We start from the raw sequence: 16,687 nt of genomic DNA, 5'->3' as shown, positions 1-16,687 counted from the left end.
CACGTGACACGTGCCTTTATACATTTGATTCATTAATAATGGATAATGTATATTTAAAAATTCCAAATACAATAGGCGTTGATTAAAAGTTTTATTCTAGTATGTACGTAATTTTATATACATTACATATATTTAAGTCATTATTATAACAATATATGTATAATGTACACAGACGAGTAAACGTAAATTATTACTCTGCTATTCAAACAGAGAATTCATTTTAACAAGCGTGTTGAAACTGTAATTCTTTTTGATCTTTATGTATAGAAAAGTCACAAATTATAAAGATTATTCAAGATGTGATTTTATAAAATATTGAGTGCAATGTATAGGAACAAATCATGACGATAAATAAGATCAGGACGGTATATAAGATAACAACATACTTTTTTCTAACAGAAAATAGTTGAATGATTGAAACATCTATTTGTACATTCAACAAGAGCACATTTATATCTTTCCAAGTTTATACTTTAGCCGTTAATGCACAATCAGTGACTAGAATACCTTTGGAAAAGACTGTAGAAATTCGCTGTACACTTAAAACATTATTGATTCTTTTTGGTCTCTGATATACTGTATTTACGATCTTTTAAATTAATTACAACTACAGTAATATTGTCAGCAGAACCCCTGTGTATATTAAGAATATAAATAAATAAATAAAATATATAATATACAAAAACAGTTAAAAATATTATAATGTACTATTTTACCTGTAGTAACTTTGCAATGTAATACTTTTTGCTCCAAAGTGTGGTTCGTTTATACGTTCTTTAATGAATGCTACTGCTTCTTCGTTTGTAAAAGTATCCCATAAACCATCTGATGCCAAAACAATAAACATCGGATTATGATCGCTAAGATCAAAAGTTAAAATATCTGGATCAGCAATTACGAATTTCTTGTCTTTTAATGGGTAATCTCCTAAAGCTCGAGAAGTGGCTAATATACCAGCAACCCTCCATACACCATTAAATGTTACCAAACCACCAGCCTTATTTATTCGTTTCCTTTCTCTTTCCTGACAGTGATTTTTACAATGATAGATACACTTTAATAATGCACAAAATAAATTACTCTCTATTTTACACACACAAAAAAAAAATATACCTGCTGAGGTTTATGATCAAAAGACAAAGGTATTGCATTGCCTTTTCCATCGCACATAACACCTCTCGAATCTCCAACATTTGCTACAATTAATTTATTGTCTTCTAATAAAGCGATTAACGCAGTTGTACCTACAATATGACAAGTTTGATGAAATTATTTCAAATTACAAGTAAGTTAGTAAGTAAAACGCATTTATTAAAAATAATTATTATTACCAGCTACATCCATATTTTTCTTAGCAGCTTCAACTAATAATCTATCAACTGCCAACACTTCGTCTGTTAGTAATCTACCGTAATTTATTTTATTTCCATCAAGATAATTTGTAATATCTACTTTTGTTGGTTTTTCTGTTGTCCTACATGGTCTTACCTTAAAGTTTAAATAAGAAATATGTTTATATATAATATATGTATAATAAGGAATTATACATATGTATACATATATGTATATTTATTGTACCTCTCTCGTAATTGGTCTTGACAAACTATCTAATTTGTCAAGTAATTCAGGATCAGTTACCCCAACATTTTTCTTCATGCAATCATCTGTCAACGAAGTGCTTACAGTTTTCCGAAAAGATTTTTTGCGTTCTGGAATTCCTGTATCGCTTTTTTCTTCTTTCTGTTCTGGTTCTTCAATCTTATCCGTGTCTTCCGGTACACGCGGTGCTTTACCAGCTATTAGGTCTTTTAATTCGATCACTTTTCGATTAATGTTTGGAATAAGTTTGTCACGTGCATAATTTGCTGCAAACTATGAAGAAACAAAGAAAAGTACAAAACAAAATATTATTTTATATTTCTATATTATAATAAATACATTCAAAATAGTTGATATACTATTATTAGTATTCTTTGCTGTTGTATTAAATAGTGATTATGATGAATTATCATTTTTTATAATATCCAACGAAATGATTACATGCACTTACTCTATTATGGAAAAAATGTTATGAACAATGTTAATAATACTATTAACATGATAACCATATGAATAACTGCAGGAACATAATGACACGACATTTTGCATAAATCTATATTGATGTACAATACATTCAAAGTAAATGATACATTAACTTTCAAAATAACATAATTATTCAATAAATGCATTACAGGCTTAATAAACACTATTTTTGTATTCTATGCTTTTATATTATAATTTTATTTTACAACTGTACCATTATAATAAAAAAAAAAAAACATGTATTTTACCTTCTCTGTGTGTTTCAAATCTGCAATTTTGGAAGACCATGTAACATCATAAGTTTAACAATTTTAAAACTATAATGTTAAATGAAAAATGAAAACGTTAATGGATAATTAATTAATTTTCTGTTATGCTAGAACAAATTATAGGATGTGATTAAACTTACTTCTCCACCATGCCCATCGAATACAGCAAATAATGATACACCCGTGTTATTCATATCTTCATTTACAACAAAACGATCTTCCATACGTGCTCTATGACCTTGAACAGCATATGCAGCAATATAACCCTGTTTTAGCTCCCAGCTAAGTTTTACTCCATTACTTACAGAGTCATTAACCAAGAACTGTAGTTTTGATACCTATTAAATGATCTGTTATGAAAATTATCTTTTCTTTCAATAATAGACTATTCTATAATTCATTTCTTATGGTAGATACCTTTGATGTGGTACGACCAAGCGTATATTGAATTTTTCCTAATAAAGAGCGACTCCATAGATCAACAGCTTGTATATAAAATAGAACCACTGCCAAAACCACACCACAAATTAACACTTCTGGCTTTAAGGCATAGGCTCTTATGATTCTCCAAAAATAACCCAAAGGGGTATTTATCCCAGCATTTAATCCAGTGGGAATACCCACTGCAAATTTTGACACCAGCTTCATGTGTGACACGTATGTCTGTTAAACAATCAGAAAAAGCACATTAAAAATTAACTTTATAATAGACAATAGCCAAGACTATTTTATATACAGACTATTTTTTAATACAAATATACGTGATACGAAAATTACAGACAAAATGTGTATACAATATCTGTATCTCATAATAAATTTGTATTTAAAAAATATACATATAAATCACCTGATACAAAATCCTATCTTCAAGCTCGTCATCCATAATATGATACCAAAAACACTTTGAATAAAATCAGCTTCTTAGAAATCCAAATCACTGCAAATAACCGACAATGATTTATCAAATCACCGATGTGATTAAACCCTAAATATGTGTAGAAATTACATTAGTAATGTTTAAAAAATCAAGTAAATAAGAAATTAAAGTTTATAGCGGATCTACAGTAGAGAATAATGAATCATAAACGTTACTGCAGTTTTATGTTAAACGCACGTCGTAACTTTATATAGAGGCATACATACAGCATTGTTAAGACTGTAATTACATCATTTACTATTAACAGTATACTGTTCTATTTGTACCTATATAACAATTAAATGTTATCGGTAAATTTCTTCATTTGTAAAATTGTATATACATTTTTAGTTCTATACCTGATACTTGACAATACATCACATAACATAATAGAAAATATATGATTTAATAAAATATACACATAATCTAAATTTCTCTAAAAGATGCACCAATTTTGAAGTAACATTTATATTCAAGATTTCTCGAAAAATAATTACCGGGTTTCAATTATGTTGCATGTGTTATAATAAAACAGAATTACAATACAATTGAAGGATACGTTGTATGTGAGCAGATATACTACATACACCGGATATACAATATGATACAATAGACGCAGCAACTATTGCAAACTGCATAGGGAGGAGGAGGAGGAGAGTTATCATATACATATTGCTACGCTACGGCTACGACGTGATCGTAGAAGCCGCGAAAATATGGCCGCGGCAATATAAAAGAGTGGTTAGTTGTGTCGAGTACAATAACTATGCGTAATGATTGTGATTATTTTTATTGGCATACGATGATAAGATCAATGTATCATCGGGAAAGATGAGTGAAAGAAAGTTTACTCGTGGCCTAGGTAAGCCGGGCATGGCCGCTCAATTACGAGAAACTGTCTCTCAGGTAGTACGCGAGAGCACTGTACAGGTAGGCCTACCGACATCCTTCATTCTCGATACATTTCTGCCGCTTTATTTTATTTTTTTCAATTATATTTCAATTTCTTATACGACAGCTTTCTTACAATTGATAACAGTGAAAATATGATTTCCTTGGAATTATTTATCAGAGTATTTTTAATATCATTAATTCATTATTCATGATAATTACTGATAACTAAATTTTTCAACGTACTAAACTTTGTTTTAGTTTTGTTTTAGTTTATCTTATAACAAGCTTAAACGTGAAATTATCCACAAACAAGGATAATGTTATTCTTATTGAAACATATCCATTTATGGTATCTTAAAAAACACTTTTGTATGTATAGATATTATTCATTAATTATTTCTTTAAATTAAGAATAAATTGTATTCGTTTTAATAGCACAATTATAAGAATTGACATTTAAGTTTTAATTAAGCATAAATATTATGTACTCTCAAGTTTTTTAATAATGTAAATTAATATACAGTTTTTTTTTATTTATTTTTTTTTCAGAATAAGCCACATTTAGTAGAACCAATAGATTTTGAAAGTTTCGTATTAAAAAACAAAACTTTATTACAAAATGATCCACAGAGAGAGCTTCTTCTATATCCTCAGGATGATGTTTCAGTGAGTTTAAATTTAATACTTCTTATCTATTTAGCAAACCTTACATCCTGTATGAATAGATAAATAACTGAGTTCATATATGTATAGGAAGCTAAGAGAATTGGAATTCATCAAATTTTTCTTGAAGCATAATAAATTCCTTAAATGTTTCAATTTATTTAAAAGAAATATACATAAATATAATGTTTAATCTTAATTATTTATGTAGCTGTTTTAAAAAATAATATTTCAATATGTCTTTTTATAACTAGCAAGTGGTATTACCTAGAAGATTTCGTACCCTTGTACCAACAGTATCACAAACTTCAGACAATGAGGAAGGAGAAGAAAACCTACTTACAAAAGAATGTTTACAAAGCTACACATCTAATTGGAACCTTATACATTATAAATATTCAACCTATAGTGGAACTTATCTTGAATTGCCCAAGTATGTGTTTATTTCTATAATAACAAGGGTATTTTAATCTTGGAGTATTTTTTCATTTTTAGAATAGCAAAAGCAGATGATCTAAAAGATGAAGTATATGAAATAGATACAGAAGTAGACCAAGTTGACGAGGTAAATTAAGTTGATGAAGTTTCAATGTAAATTTTATGGTAACATTTTATTGCAGCATTGTTTATCAGATTGCATTTGTTAAAATTGCAATTAAAATTTGTTACTATACAACTTATTTGTATTAATTCTCTAATATTATTAAAATATTATCAAACTAAATGAATTCAGAGGGGATGTTTAATTTTATTAGGAACTAACAAAGAGTAATGGGATAACAAAAGAAGGCTATTTGATGAAAGGACCAGAAATTGGTAGTAGTGACCGTATGTTTGCAAATATCGGTTCGAAATCATTCAAAAGAAGATTTTGTCATCTCAGACAAGAAGTTGATGGCACATATATTCTTGAGCTTTTTAAAGATGAAAAAAAGGGAGAAGCCAAATTAACGATAGTAATGGACTTTTGCACCGAGGTTGTCAGAAATCCAAAACGTGGAAGATACTGTTTTGAATTAAGAATGAGCGGGACTCATAAATCGTATACTTTAGCAGCGGATAATGAAACAGATATGCAGGATTGGTTATTAAAGTTAAGCTCGGTATTACAGCATTATAAACAGCAAGAAGAAAAGCGTGCTGCTTCGTTAGAAAGGGCGTGCAATACACCTCCTCCCTCTCCGCAACCGATGCAGGTATTAAAAATAAGACTAAAAGACATTCACGGAGACTACACATATTTAATGAGCTATTTAAACAAATTATTTATACAATATGTATATAATTCACTTAAAAATTTCTATTATTATTCCTATCCATAGGTTTATGGAACGTTGAAAGGATTGGAACAAAGTATGAATCCACAGTTAATAAAATATTCCAGAGAAACTGATACCAGTATAGCATTGGCGAGACGTGAAAATCGTAAACGATTGTTTAATATTTACCCTAATATTCCGCACAGCAAGCAACAATCCGGCAATTCTAGTGAACACAACATTGATCCATATAAAGAACAATTTGGACAAAGAATTTTTGTTAAGTGTGAAAGTCTTAAATTTAGATTGCAAGCGCCAATAGATGAGAAAGAGTCATTGTGTCAGGTAGAACCGTATCAGACAACATTGAGCCTTTATGATGCAAGACACGGTAGAAAACTTACCGAAAACTTCCACTTTGATATTAATCACGAAGTTGTTCAAGGAATGGCAAAAGAATTAAGTCCTATAGGTATTATGACTGAATCTACAGAGGATGTAAAATTACCAAACGATTTGAAAAGTATACCATTAGACTGGATTAAATACCCAAAACAGGCTATATTCAGTATTAGTAATCCTCATCCTGACATATTTTTGGTTGTAAGAATAGATAAAATATTGCAAGGGAACATATGTCAAACTTCTGAACCATATTTAAGAGCTACAAAAGATCCACGTTTAGGTTTAAAGGTACATAAACAAGTTAGAGCATGCTGCCAAAGGTAAATGTACATTTAATTGTTCTTAAAAAATATATAGTTTTCTATATGTACATACGTATGTATAAAATCTTACTTAATTTGAAATGTTTTAGATTGGGAAACTATAGAATGCCCTTTGCTTGGGCTGCTAGACCATTATTTAGATTATATAGTAATGAACTGGATGTTTCATCAGATTTTCCAGCAATTTATAGACAAGAAGGGAATAAAATAAAAGATGATGAATTATTGAAACTTCTTTCGGAATACAGAAAGTTCGTATTAACAGGAATATATGTATTAAGTTATGTGTGAATATCTTTTTAATACCTTTCATTGCAGGCCTGAGAAACTTAGTAAATTAACTGTGATACCTGGTTGGTTAAAAATAAAAATTGAGTCAATTACAGAATTACCTGATAGTATGTGTACCTGGCATATAATTATAGCATGTACTTACATATCAAATAATAAAACGATTGATTTAATTTGTTTTTCATATCTTTTTTCTTTTTCTTTTTTTTTCTTTTTTTCTAGATACGTTATCTACGTCCTTAGCAGCATTGAAACCATTTCCATTACCACCAACATCTGAACCAACTCTTGAAATTGCAGAGTTTGAAAGTACTTCAGAGAAAGATGTTCACCCATACACCACGTATATTAATCATCTTTACGTGTATCCGCAAACTCTTTGCTTTGATGCTCAAAAAATATTCACCAGAGCTAGAAATATCGCATGTATCGTTGAGCTAAGAGATGATGATAGTGAAAATGCTGCACCTTTAAGAGTATGTATAATGTACGCTTAAATAACATAATTAAATTGTTCCAGAAATGATAAAAATCTTAATGTTTTCTGTATATTTTTATAACAGTGTATATACGGAAGACCTGGTTCTCCACTTTTATGTTTACGAGCATCCTGTGCAGTTTTACATCACAACGCTGTTCCTTCGTGGTACGAAGAGATTAAAATACGATTACCGACAAAACTTCACTCCAAGCATCATTTACTTTTTTCTTTCTACCATATAAGTTGTGATATGAATAAGAAAAAAGAAAATGGAGTTGAAAGTTGTGTTGGGTATGCTTGGTCTCCGTTGTTACACAAAGGAAGGTACGACGTTTTGAATGATAATAATACAAAATATCTATTACATAATTAAAATATCTGTTACAGATTAAATGTGGATATGGATATGAATGTACAGATATTACCAGTGGCAACGCATTTACCTCCTGGGTATTTGTCGATACAACCTCTTGGGCTAGGAAAAGGGGTAAAATTGAAATTAAATTTAAATAATATAAATTTGATATAGTTCAGAAAATAATTTTGTAATTTTTCAGAATGCAGGACCGGAAATCGTATGGATTGATTCCCAGCGGCCAGTATTTACAGTAGCATTTCAGTTAATTTCAACTGTATTTACTCGTGATGTACATTTACATAATTTATTTGCTCATATGGAACGGATTTTGGATATGAAAATTGGAGCAGTACCAGCAGATTCAGAAACATGTAAAATTTTGAAAGCTGCCCATGCAGTACAACTAGTTACTATCATTACATTTCTTCCTACCATACTGAATCAATTATTTGCATTGTTAACTTATACCACTAACGAAGAAGTTGGATTATATATTATAAGAGTTTTGATACATTTCATAAATATGGTGCACGATGCTGGTAGAAAAGAAACGCTTCAGGCTTACATTAAGGTAACAATTGTTCACAAATATGATTCCTCAATTTCAGTCAGTTCATTAATTTTAATTTATCTTATAGTTTGTTTTTGTACCACCTTCTCAAGGAAATGGCAGTGTAACTGTTCACGAGCAACTAGGAAAACATCTTCCTACATTATTACAACCAAATAATACTGACTTTTTAGTAGTAAACAAGTTTATGCATCACTCGAACTTCTTTTTTGAAATAATGATCAAAAGCATGGCGCAACACTTGCTTTCAACAGGCAGGATAAAAGTAAATTTTTCAGTAACGTTTAATTAAACTGATCATAATTTATGAAAAAGAAGTTTAACTCGGTTTCATTTTTTTTTATAGATGCATAGAAATGAAAGATTTTCAAAAGAATATCATGAAAAAATTCGAAACTTAGTGGAAGTTATTATGCCTTATTTAATGAATAAGTATAAAGAAATGCCTGTTGAAACTCACGAATTAAACAAAAGTCTTGCCCAGTTTTTAAAGGTAAGTATAAATCTATATTAAGTAAATTAGTAAAATATTTTATATTAATCTCTTGCATTCTACGCAATATAGCGATGTCTTACATTCATGGATCGTGGATTCGTGTTTCGCCTAATTAATTTGTACGTGGATAACTTTTCACCTGGTGATCAACGTACACTACACGACTTTAAATTTACATTCTTGCAAATAATTTGTTCCCATGAGCATTATGTATCTTTCAACTTACCAATGATGCAATCACGAATCACTTCCAGAGGTAAAATTCTGTAATCCTATATTCTATTTAGTATTTACTACTTGGTAACATAATCATTTTATGCTTTATTCAGAAGATACAGAGAGTGATCCAGAATGTGATGGTATGTTAAGTCATACACTCCCGTCTTTTAATGTGATTTGTAACTGTAGCCATAGTGAATGGGAGCAGTTTCACGCAATTTTCATAATATTAATCACTATCAATTTAGTAGTATATGTTTAGAAAACATTTTCATGCCATTCTTATTTGTTGTTATGCAAGCCTGTTTTAATAAAATGCACCAAAAATTATCAAATAAAATTTTCAAAATATTTTATATTTATACAATATGTATGAGATAGATTTAACACACATTTTATGTTTTAAACACCATGTTTTTCTATAAAATATTACACTCTTTTTTAAAATGTATTTTTATAATATATGAAAAAGTTGCATGAATTTGCAAATACATATTTTGTAAAGTTACAGGTATTATAATGGAGTAACTTATTATTATGAAAAAAGTAATAGATTTTAATTAAATGATACTTGTTTGTTGTTTTAGTATGTATATAATTTGAAACTGAAATATCACGTAAAGAAATTTTATTTAAGCTATTTTTTATTTCGTTTAATCTTTCATATTTTTAGGTGGCCCCTGTATGTGCATATTTTGTTACTATCAGACTGTTTAAAATCATTGTACATACAATAACTGTATTAATATAAAATATTCATTGCAGATTTAATGAATGAGTACTGTTTGTCAGAAGACTTTTGCAAACATCATTTTTTGGTTGGTCTATTAATGCAAGAAGTTAAAACATCTCTGAATGAAATTGTACAAATTCGAAAAGTAGCTATAGCCACGTTACGAGATTTAATGGCAAAGCATGAACTGGACGATAGATATCAAAATAAGGTAAACTGATTTCAGATTATTGTTCTGTGCCATCTTTATCCATACATGTAACATCAATTTTTATATTACAGGGTCAATTAAGTAGAATAGCATTTATTTATATACCATGGCTTGGTATTGTATTGGAAAATTTGCATAGATTGCAGTCCGTATACGATAACGGTAAAACAGAGATTAAGCAAAATGGTACTGATAGAATATCAACTAGTAGTTCATTTCTGGCAAACAAAGATACTGCTAGTAACATTACAACAGTTGGAACTCCAAAATCAGTTCACAGGTAAACTATAACACTGATTATAACATACTACTTGCTTAAAAAAAGAAAAAAAATCACGTTGAACAATTTTTATTATAAAATAATATATATATATAGGCTTACTATACATTTGGATACTCAGTCTCCGATAAGAGCATCAATGCATCTACGAGATTCTACATATTTTGCTGCCATAGCAGGTCAAGGTTTAGTTAATGGTTATTCCTGTACTAGTATAGAATCAGATACTTCAACAATGTCTGGTGCCTCTCAATCAAACGTATCTCAAGAAACTACCATTATTCGTGAACCAATTGAAAACGGTACTAACGAGAAAAAACGACATTCTCGTTCTTTAAGCGTAACCCAATCATCGCCCAGATGCGACAAATTACAGTCATCAGAAGTTAAAGATATCTTACTTTGTTTCTTATTTGTTATAAAATACTTGGGTGATCATCAAATTATTGCTTGGTTGCAACAATGCAGTGATTGTGAAATGTTAAGTTTCTTTACAGTGATAGAGTAAGTAAATATTAGGAAATATTAGTTATTATAAAATTTATTTCAAGGTAATTTACATGTATTATTTTTCTATTTCAGAATGAGTCTTCATCATTTTAAATATGTTGGGAAAAGACAAATATCTACAAATATAGCAAACAGTTCAGGAAAACCACGAACAGCAAAAGCAATGACGTTACCAGCCAGAATGGCACCTCCTGATTTTTCTACTGATGCACCAGCTACTAGTACTTTGCAACCGCATAATACTATAGTCAGAGAAAATCTTGTTGAAACCGACGGTGGAAAAGTACATCAAGCTATTTTAGAAGCAAATATGGCTACAGAAGTTGGTCTTATTGCATTAGATTGCTTAGGATTATTTTGTATTCATTTTAAGGTATAAAATAATATTATAAAAAACTGAATATCATAGTATATTTTGTAATCTACAATGTCTCTTTAAAATGCCTTTTCTTTTTTTTCTTCCTTTTTATAGGATGTACTTTTAGCAACGGATGGTGATAATCCCATAATGCAAAAAGTATTCAGTATTTATTTATCATTTTTACAAGTTGGCCAATCTGAAACTTTACTGCGTCATGTTTTTGCTAGTTTTAGAGCTTTTTTAAATAATTACTCTATTATTCTTTTTCAAGGTACGATTTTTTTACATTTTCCTTATATTTCTGTAAGAAAATTAAAATAAAAAATATGTAAGGAATTCTTATCAATTATTGATTTTACAGGAAATGCTGTACTGTGTGGACGTTTATGTTATGAGTTATTACGTTGTTGTAATAGTAAATTAAGTTGTATAAGACAGGAGTCTTGTGCTTTACTTTATCTTCTCATGAGGAGTAATTTTGAATTCACAAGTAGGAAAGGATTGACAAGAGTTCACTTACAAGTAAGTGTTTTAAGAAAGTAATTTCTATCTTACATTCGTTTACATAATTTCTAACAGTATTTTAAATATTATTTTACATAGGTGATAATATCCGTTTCTCAAATGCTTGGAAACGTTATTGGACTGAATAACTCAAGATTCCAGGAATCGCTTTCATTAATAAACAGTTACGCTTCATCGGATAAAGTAATGAAGGGGACTGGTTTTCCAGTTGAAGTTAAAGATCTTAATAAAAGGATTCGTACTGTGTTAATGGCGACAGCCCAAATGAGAGAACATAATAATGATCCTGAAATGTTAGTAGACTTGCAACATAGTCTGGCTAATTCTTACGCTAGTACACCAGAATTAAGGCATACGTGGTTGGAAACTATGGCTAGGAACCATGCAAGAGATGGAAATTTCTCAGAGGTGTATATACATATATACAATTTAGAAGGTTTCTTTTTTTACTTGACGTTTCTGTAACATATCTTTTCTGTTAGGCTGCTTGTTGTCAATTACATATCGCAGCATTAATGGCCGAATATTTAAAATTAAGAAATGTTCATTCATGGGGAGCAGAAGCTTTTGACAAAATATCTGAAAATATTTCCAGAGATGAATGTAGCCTTAAACTTGATGCCGGTGAGATTTGTATGTTTTGCACATGTTTGTATTGTCTTATTTCTATTATTTTTATTTATTTCCTTCTTCTTCAATTACTTTTTTTTTTCTTTTTGTAATTTATAATTTAAAAATCATTATTATTAATTTACACGAATTCTTCTTCTTCTTCTTCTTCGTTTGTTTTCGGCATGAAAATTTATAATTGTATAATGGTGATTATTTTAGGCGTACAAGATATTCATTATAACGAGTATATACTTCTTGAACAATTAGAAGTTTGTGCAGACATGTTGGAAAAAGCAGAGCGATTCGAACTTCTAGGACATTTGTATAGATTAATAGTTCCTATGTATGAAGAAAAACGAAATTACGAAGCTCTAGCAAATTGTTATTCACATTTGGCACAGGCTTGTAATAAAATTGTTGAAGTTACAAAGTCTGGAAAACGACTTCTTGGGAGGTTTTATAGAGTTGCATTTTTCGGTTCGGTAAGAATTATTCTAACAATGTGGAAGTATATTTTTTCATTTTTAGTTTGAATTTGAGCAAGAGTATGTGTTTTAGGCGTATTTTGAAGAAGAAAATGGACAAGAGTATATTTATAAAGAGCCAAAAATTACATCTTTGTCAGAAATTTCTGAGCGTTTGCATCATTTATATTCCGAAAAATTTGGTGCAGAAAATGTAAAAATGATCATGGATTCTGTACCTATTGACATAACTGAATTAGATCCGAAAATATCATATATTCAAGTGACACACGTGACAGCTTATTTCGAGAAATTTGAATTAGAAACACGGCAAACGGAGTTTGAGCAAAATCACAATATATCATCTTTTATGTTTGAAACTCCGTTTACTAAAGAAGGGAAAGCAAGAGGTAGCCCGGAAGAGCAATGGAAGCGAAGAACAATTTTAAAAAGTATAGAATTACGTACAGAAATATTTTCTATGTTGAAAATACGATATGAATAATGCAAAATGTATTTTGTAATTTCAGCACAATATTCTTTCCCATACATTAAAAAACGAATCTTAGTAATACAAAAACGTATAATGGAACTAAGTCCAATTGAAGTTGCTTTAGATGAAATGCGCCAACGTGTGCAAGAACTAGAAGATGTGGCCCTTATAGGTCCAACGGATGTGAAAAAATTACAATTAAGGTTGCAAGGAAGTATATGCGTTACCGTGAATGCGGGACCACTCGCATATGCGTCTGCATTTTTAGATCCTGCGCTCTCTCCACAATATCCGGATGATAAAGTTGAAGAATTAAAAGATGTATTTAGGTAAATCTTTCTTATGTACTTATTTAAATTTGAATATTTTATTACATAAAATTTCGCCTTAATGTGTATCTTAATTTTCAGAGAATTTGTTAAAATATGTTATACAGCTCTTCAAATAAATAGTAAGTTAATTACGTCTGATCAACACGAATATCAAGAAGTATTACGAGAGAACTATCAAAAACTATGTCAAAATTTATCGTCGTTATTTGGCGAACCTATCTGGCCTGACGAACAGGTTGGAAATTTTAAACGCAACAGCGCTGCTTTATTTAATGTTATTAGCGGTGCTAATAGTCATACGAGTACAGCCTAAAACAGAAGTTATTAATTAAGCTCATTCGCAATTAGCTTTTCTTATGTAAGTAAACAGTACAAATTGGGTTGTACATACATATAAAACCCATTGTTGATTTGCTTGAGCTCAAAAACATTTATGTCACTAATTATGGATTATTGAATGTTATCGTCATAATAGTAAGTAACAAATTACTGCATACCTACTTAAATTTTATTGTTATAGTCAAAGTTCTTTTTTGTTCTATTATATACTAAATTATACATTACTAATTTTTTAATTCATTTTATTACATGGTTAACAATTATGAGTGATAATGTAGAATGAAGAAAACACCAAAATTTTATAACAAATTAACACATATTCTCTTTGATCAGTATCAAAGTATTATTCTGAGGCCTAATTGCAAAGGTTCTCTTGATCACTGCCATATTTTTTTTTTTTTTTTTTAGATTATGTCAATTAAGAAAACTATATTGCCAGAAAAGTTAGAGAAAGAAATAGAAATAACATTTAGATATTTTATTTCTACAAAAGATTTACTGCATTTTTCCTAACTGCAAGATTTATAACTGTCTACATCAATACATAGTTTCTATGAACATTATAGATACATTTAAATGTAGTTAAATATAATATATTTTGGTGTTGAGCACCTGAAGGGGCATTTATATGCGCGTATAATATTTTATAAGAATTGAATGATTTGTATATTAGAATATGTTAAATGTGTAGAACTTAATTTGTATATATTTGTATAATTTATTCTATGTACTCGCGTATTATGCAAAGAAGATGTAGCCAGCGATCATTTTATATTTATGCAAATATTACTATTAACTAAAAACAAAGAGAGAGTATTTTGTGATCACACAATTATACAAATTTAACATTTTATCATTTCATCTTCTTTTTCTTATCGATATTACAAAAGTAAAATGAAGAAATACAAATAATATCTGCATGCTACTGTATGTCCACAAAAATTTATAATTACATCTAATATTTTTAATATTGATATAATCATATGTTATGGTCTATGTACTTAACAAAAAGAAAATAATTGTAACGAGTGTTTGAAAAATTATTTTTATTTCACATTGGGTGTATATCTTCTTTATATAATTTTCTTGTGATAAATTCGTAGCAGGGTACATTACCTAATTCGCACTCTGTACGATTTCTTTAAATTTGTTGAAATGAAATATTAATTGCGTTATAGTTTTAATATGAAAAATTCTGCAAAGTTTATAATGCAAGAAATTTATATAATTGTAATTAGTATGTATAAAACATTGTTTTAATAATTGAATATTGTTATTTATCGCTTAACATAAAGCTTTGTCTTACAAAATGTTTTACTAATCACATTTGTATATTGTATTATGTGATTTATACTCTCGCAATTTTCGTAGTACAAAACCGCTTGTGCAAACAAAAAATAGCTTATGATAATCTAAAATATTTGGATTATAAATTTTAGTATGTAATAATTATATGCTAACAATTGTTTTAATTTATTCGTTAAGGAAGCTTCGGCATATATGTTGATTAATTTGTAATATCATTATAACTATTACATTTATTTTCAAAATTGCAATTGACAAATTTTTCTAATGGATGTACAGTAGTTTATGTTTATAATATTATGAAAAAAGGCTGAACAAAAAGTATACAATATCCAAATTAAGAATATTGAATAGATATACATTATACTAGTACCTAGCATTTAGTTGCAAAATGGATAAACTACAAAATAATGAGAAACATTTGACTGTCGAAGGTTGTAAAACATGCGTGTCATGGCACATTATTCACCGTGTAAATTAACATCAGTGTCTAAATATTTGAATAGTTATTTTTCACAATAGTGATTAATTCTATAAGTAATAATGTTAGAAATAGAAGAAATTATGCTTTTAGAATTATAGATTGTTAATTGGAAAACTGAATTCTAGGAGATAAAGTGTAAGTTAAAAAAAAAATGTATAATACAACGGAATGATCGAATTTTATTATTCTTTTTAAATGCAAATTCAAGAAGTGTTCGTTTGTAAAGTTCTTTAACAATGAATGTGAAAATAATTATAATTAATTTGAATGTATTGCTTGTTTAAGAAAGAAATTAAGTCATAGAAACATTTTATAAATTTTACACGTTCATTAAAGAAAAAGTTAAAAAAATGTTTTTGTAATACAGTGCCTCTTTAGTTGCAAAAATTTGAATAAATGATAGTTAGTATGTTGTCCAACAATATGTTAAAGGCGACAAATTAAAGATTGAAAATAAGTCTGATTTTAGAATGTTACTTAATCGCACAATACACATTATTTGAATAATTTGACATGAGATTTTGTAAAGAAAAGTGGAACTAAAAGAGATTATGTGTGAGTGTGTGTGTGAGCAAAATTAAATAAGTTGCATAGGTAACGTAAATATAATCCTAATTCTAATACATAGATAATCTCAAATACTGTATTAAAAAAATATAAAATTTGCTTTGAAAATTTGTGTCTTTATTTAAAATTGAAACTATCCTCCGCGCCGAAAACGGTACAGATGGCCCCATCTAGCGGTAACTTAGGAAAAAATAAAATAGAAAATTCAATTTTTTGGCAAAATGAGGAATTTCTAGGATTTTCT

General features: G+C 28.9%; 2 protein-coding genes across 12 annotated transcripts; one reads left to right on the top strand and one right to left on the bottom strand.

The window, feature by feature from the left end:
• Positions 1-74: 74 nt before the first annotated feature.
• On the bottom strand, positions 75-3,866 carry LOC114875179 (protein phosphatase 1L). 4 transcript variants are annotated; one of them, XM_029185185.2, is made up of 10 exons: positions 3,627-3,730; positions 3,466-3,554; positions 3,199-3,288; positions 2,769-3,014; positions 2,492-2,689; positions 1,579-1,872; positions 1,332-1,488; positions 1,114-1,244; positions 717-1,024; positions 75-633 (listed from the first exon to the last, which is right to left on the bottom strand). In XM_029185185.2, the coding sequence occupies exons 3-10, from the start codon at positions 3,232-3,234 to the stop codon at positions 549-551; spliced, it is 1,455 nt and encodes a 484-aa protein (XP_029041018.1). In that variant the 5' UTR covers positions 3,235-3,288; positions 3,466-3,554; positions 3,627-3,730; the 3' UTR covers positions 75-548. The 4 variants fall into 4 exon arrangements, with proteins under 4 accessions (XP_029041018.1, XP_029041027.1, XP_029041010.1 ...); XM_029185194.2 differs by having other exon boundaries at positions 3,495-3,554; XM_029185177.2 differs by lacking the exons at positions 3,466-3,554; positions 3,627-3,730 and adding an exon at positions 3,765-3,866 and having other exon boundaries at positions 3,199-3,336.
• An 86-nt stretch (positions 3,867-3,952) lies between these two features.
• On the top strand, positions 3,953-16,547 carry LOC114875097 (dedicator of cytokinesis protein 9). 8 transcript variants are annotated; one of them, XR_006829342.1, is made up of 29 exons: positions 3,953-4,197; positions 4,711-4,827; positions 5,079-5,257; positions 5,320-5,389; positions 5,580-6,020; positions 6,147-6,808; positions 6,901-7,062; positions 7,130-7,239; positions 7,325-7,578; positions 7,666-7,907; positions 7,971-8,070; positions 8,141-8,512; positions 8,580-8,777; positions 8,859-9,005; positions 9,078-9,264; positions 9,338-9,367; positions 9,993-10,171; positions 10,243-10,451; positions 10,548-10,955; positions 11,034-11,334; positions 11,434-11,593; positions 11,684-11,844; positions 11,926-12,255; positions 12,330-12,495; positions 12,679-12,941; positions 13,018-13,375; positions 13,454-13,745; positions 13,827-14,222; positions 14,496-16,547. XR_006829342.1 is itself a non-coding variant. In XM_029185070.2 (28 exons), the coding sequence occupies exons 1-28, from the start codon at positions 4,099-4,101 to the stop codon at positions 14,059-14,061; spliced, it is 6,387 nt and encodes a 2,128-aa protein (XP_029040903.1). In that variant the 5' UTR covers positions 3,953-4,098; the 3' UTR covers positions 14,062-14,487. The 8 variants fall into 8 exon arrangements, 7 of the variants coding, with proteins under 7 accessions (XP_029040903.1, XP_029040886.1, XP_029040879.1 ...); XM_029185070.2 differs by lacking the exon at positions 14,496-16,547 and having other exon boundaries at positions 7,130-7,209; positions 12,330-12,480; positions 13,827-14,487; XM_029185053.2 differs by lacking the exon at positions 14,496-16,547 and having other exon boundaries at positions 7,130-7,209; positions 13,827-14,487.
• Positions 16,548-16,687: the final 140 nt, after the last annotated feature.

This window comes from Osmia bicornis, chromosome 4, assembly GCF_907164935.1.
Source record: "Osmia bicornis bicornis chromosome 4, iOsmBic2.1, whole genome shotgun sequence".
Classification (NCBI taxonomy): domain Eukaryota; kingdom Metazoa; phylum Arthropoda; class Insecta; order Hymenoptera; family Megachilidae; genus Osmia; species Osmia bicornis.
This window is presented reverse-complemented; position numbering and strand designations above follow the sequence as displayed.

Coding starts and splice junctions, on each gene's coding strand:
- LOC114875097 (XM_029185030.2), top strand. CDS start 4,099: ATGAGTGAAAGAAAGTTTACTCGTGGCCTAGGTAAGCCGGGCATGGCC. Junction 5,258..5,319: donor ACTTATCTTGAATTGCCCAA/GTATGTGTTTAT, acceptor TTTCATTTTTAG/AATAGCAAAAGCAGATGATC. Junction 11,335..11,433: donor TATTTTGTATTCATTTTAAG/GTATAAAATAAT, acceptor TCCTTTTTATAG/GATGTACTTTTAGCAACGGA.
- LOC114875179 (XM_029185177.2), bottom strand. CDS start 3,234: ATGGATGACGAGCTTGAAGATAGGATTTTGTATCAG. Junction 1,245..1,331: donor GAAAAATATGGATGTAGCTG/GTAATAATAATT, acceptor GTCATATTGTAG/GTACAACTGCGTTAATCGCT. Junction 634..716: donor ACATTGCAAAGTTACTACAG/GTAAAATAGTAC, acceptor TAATATACACAG/GGGTTCTGCTGACAATATTA.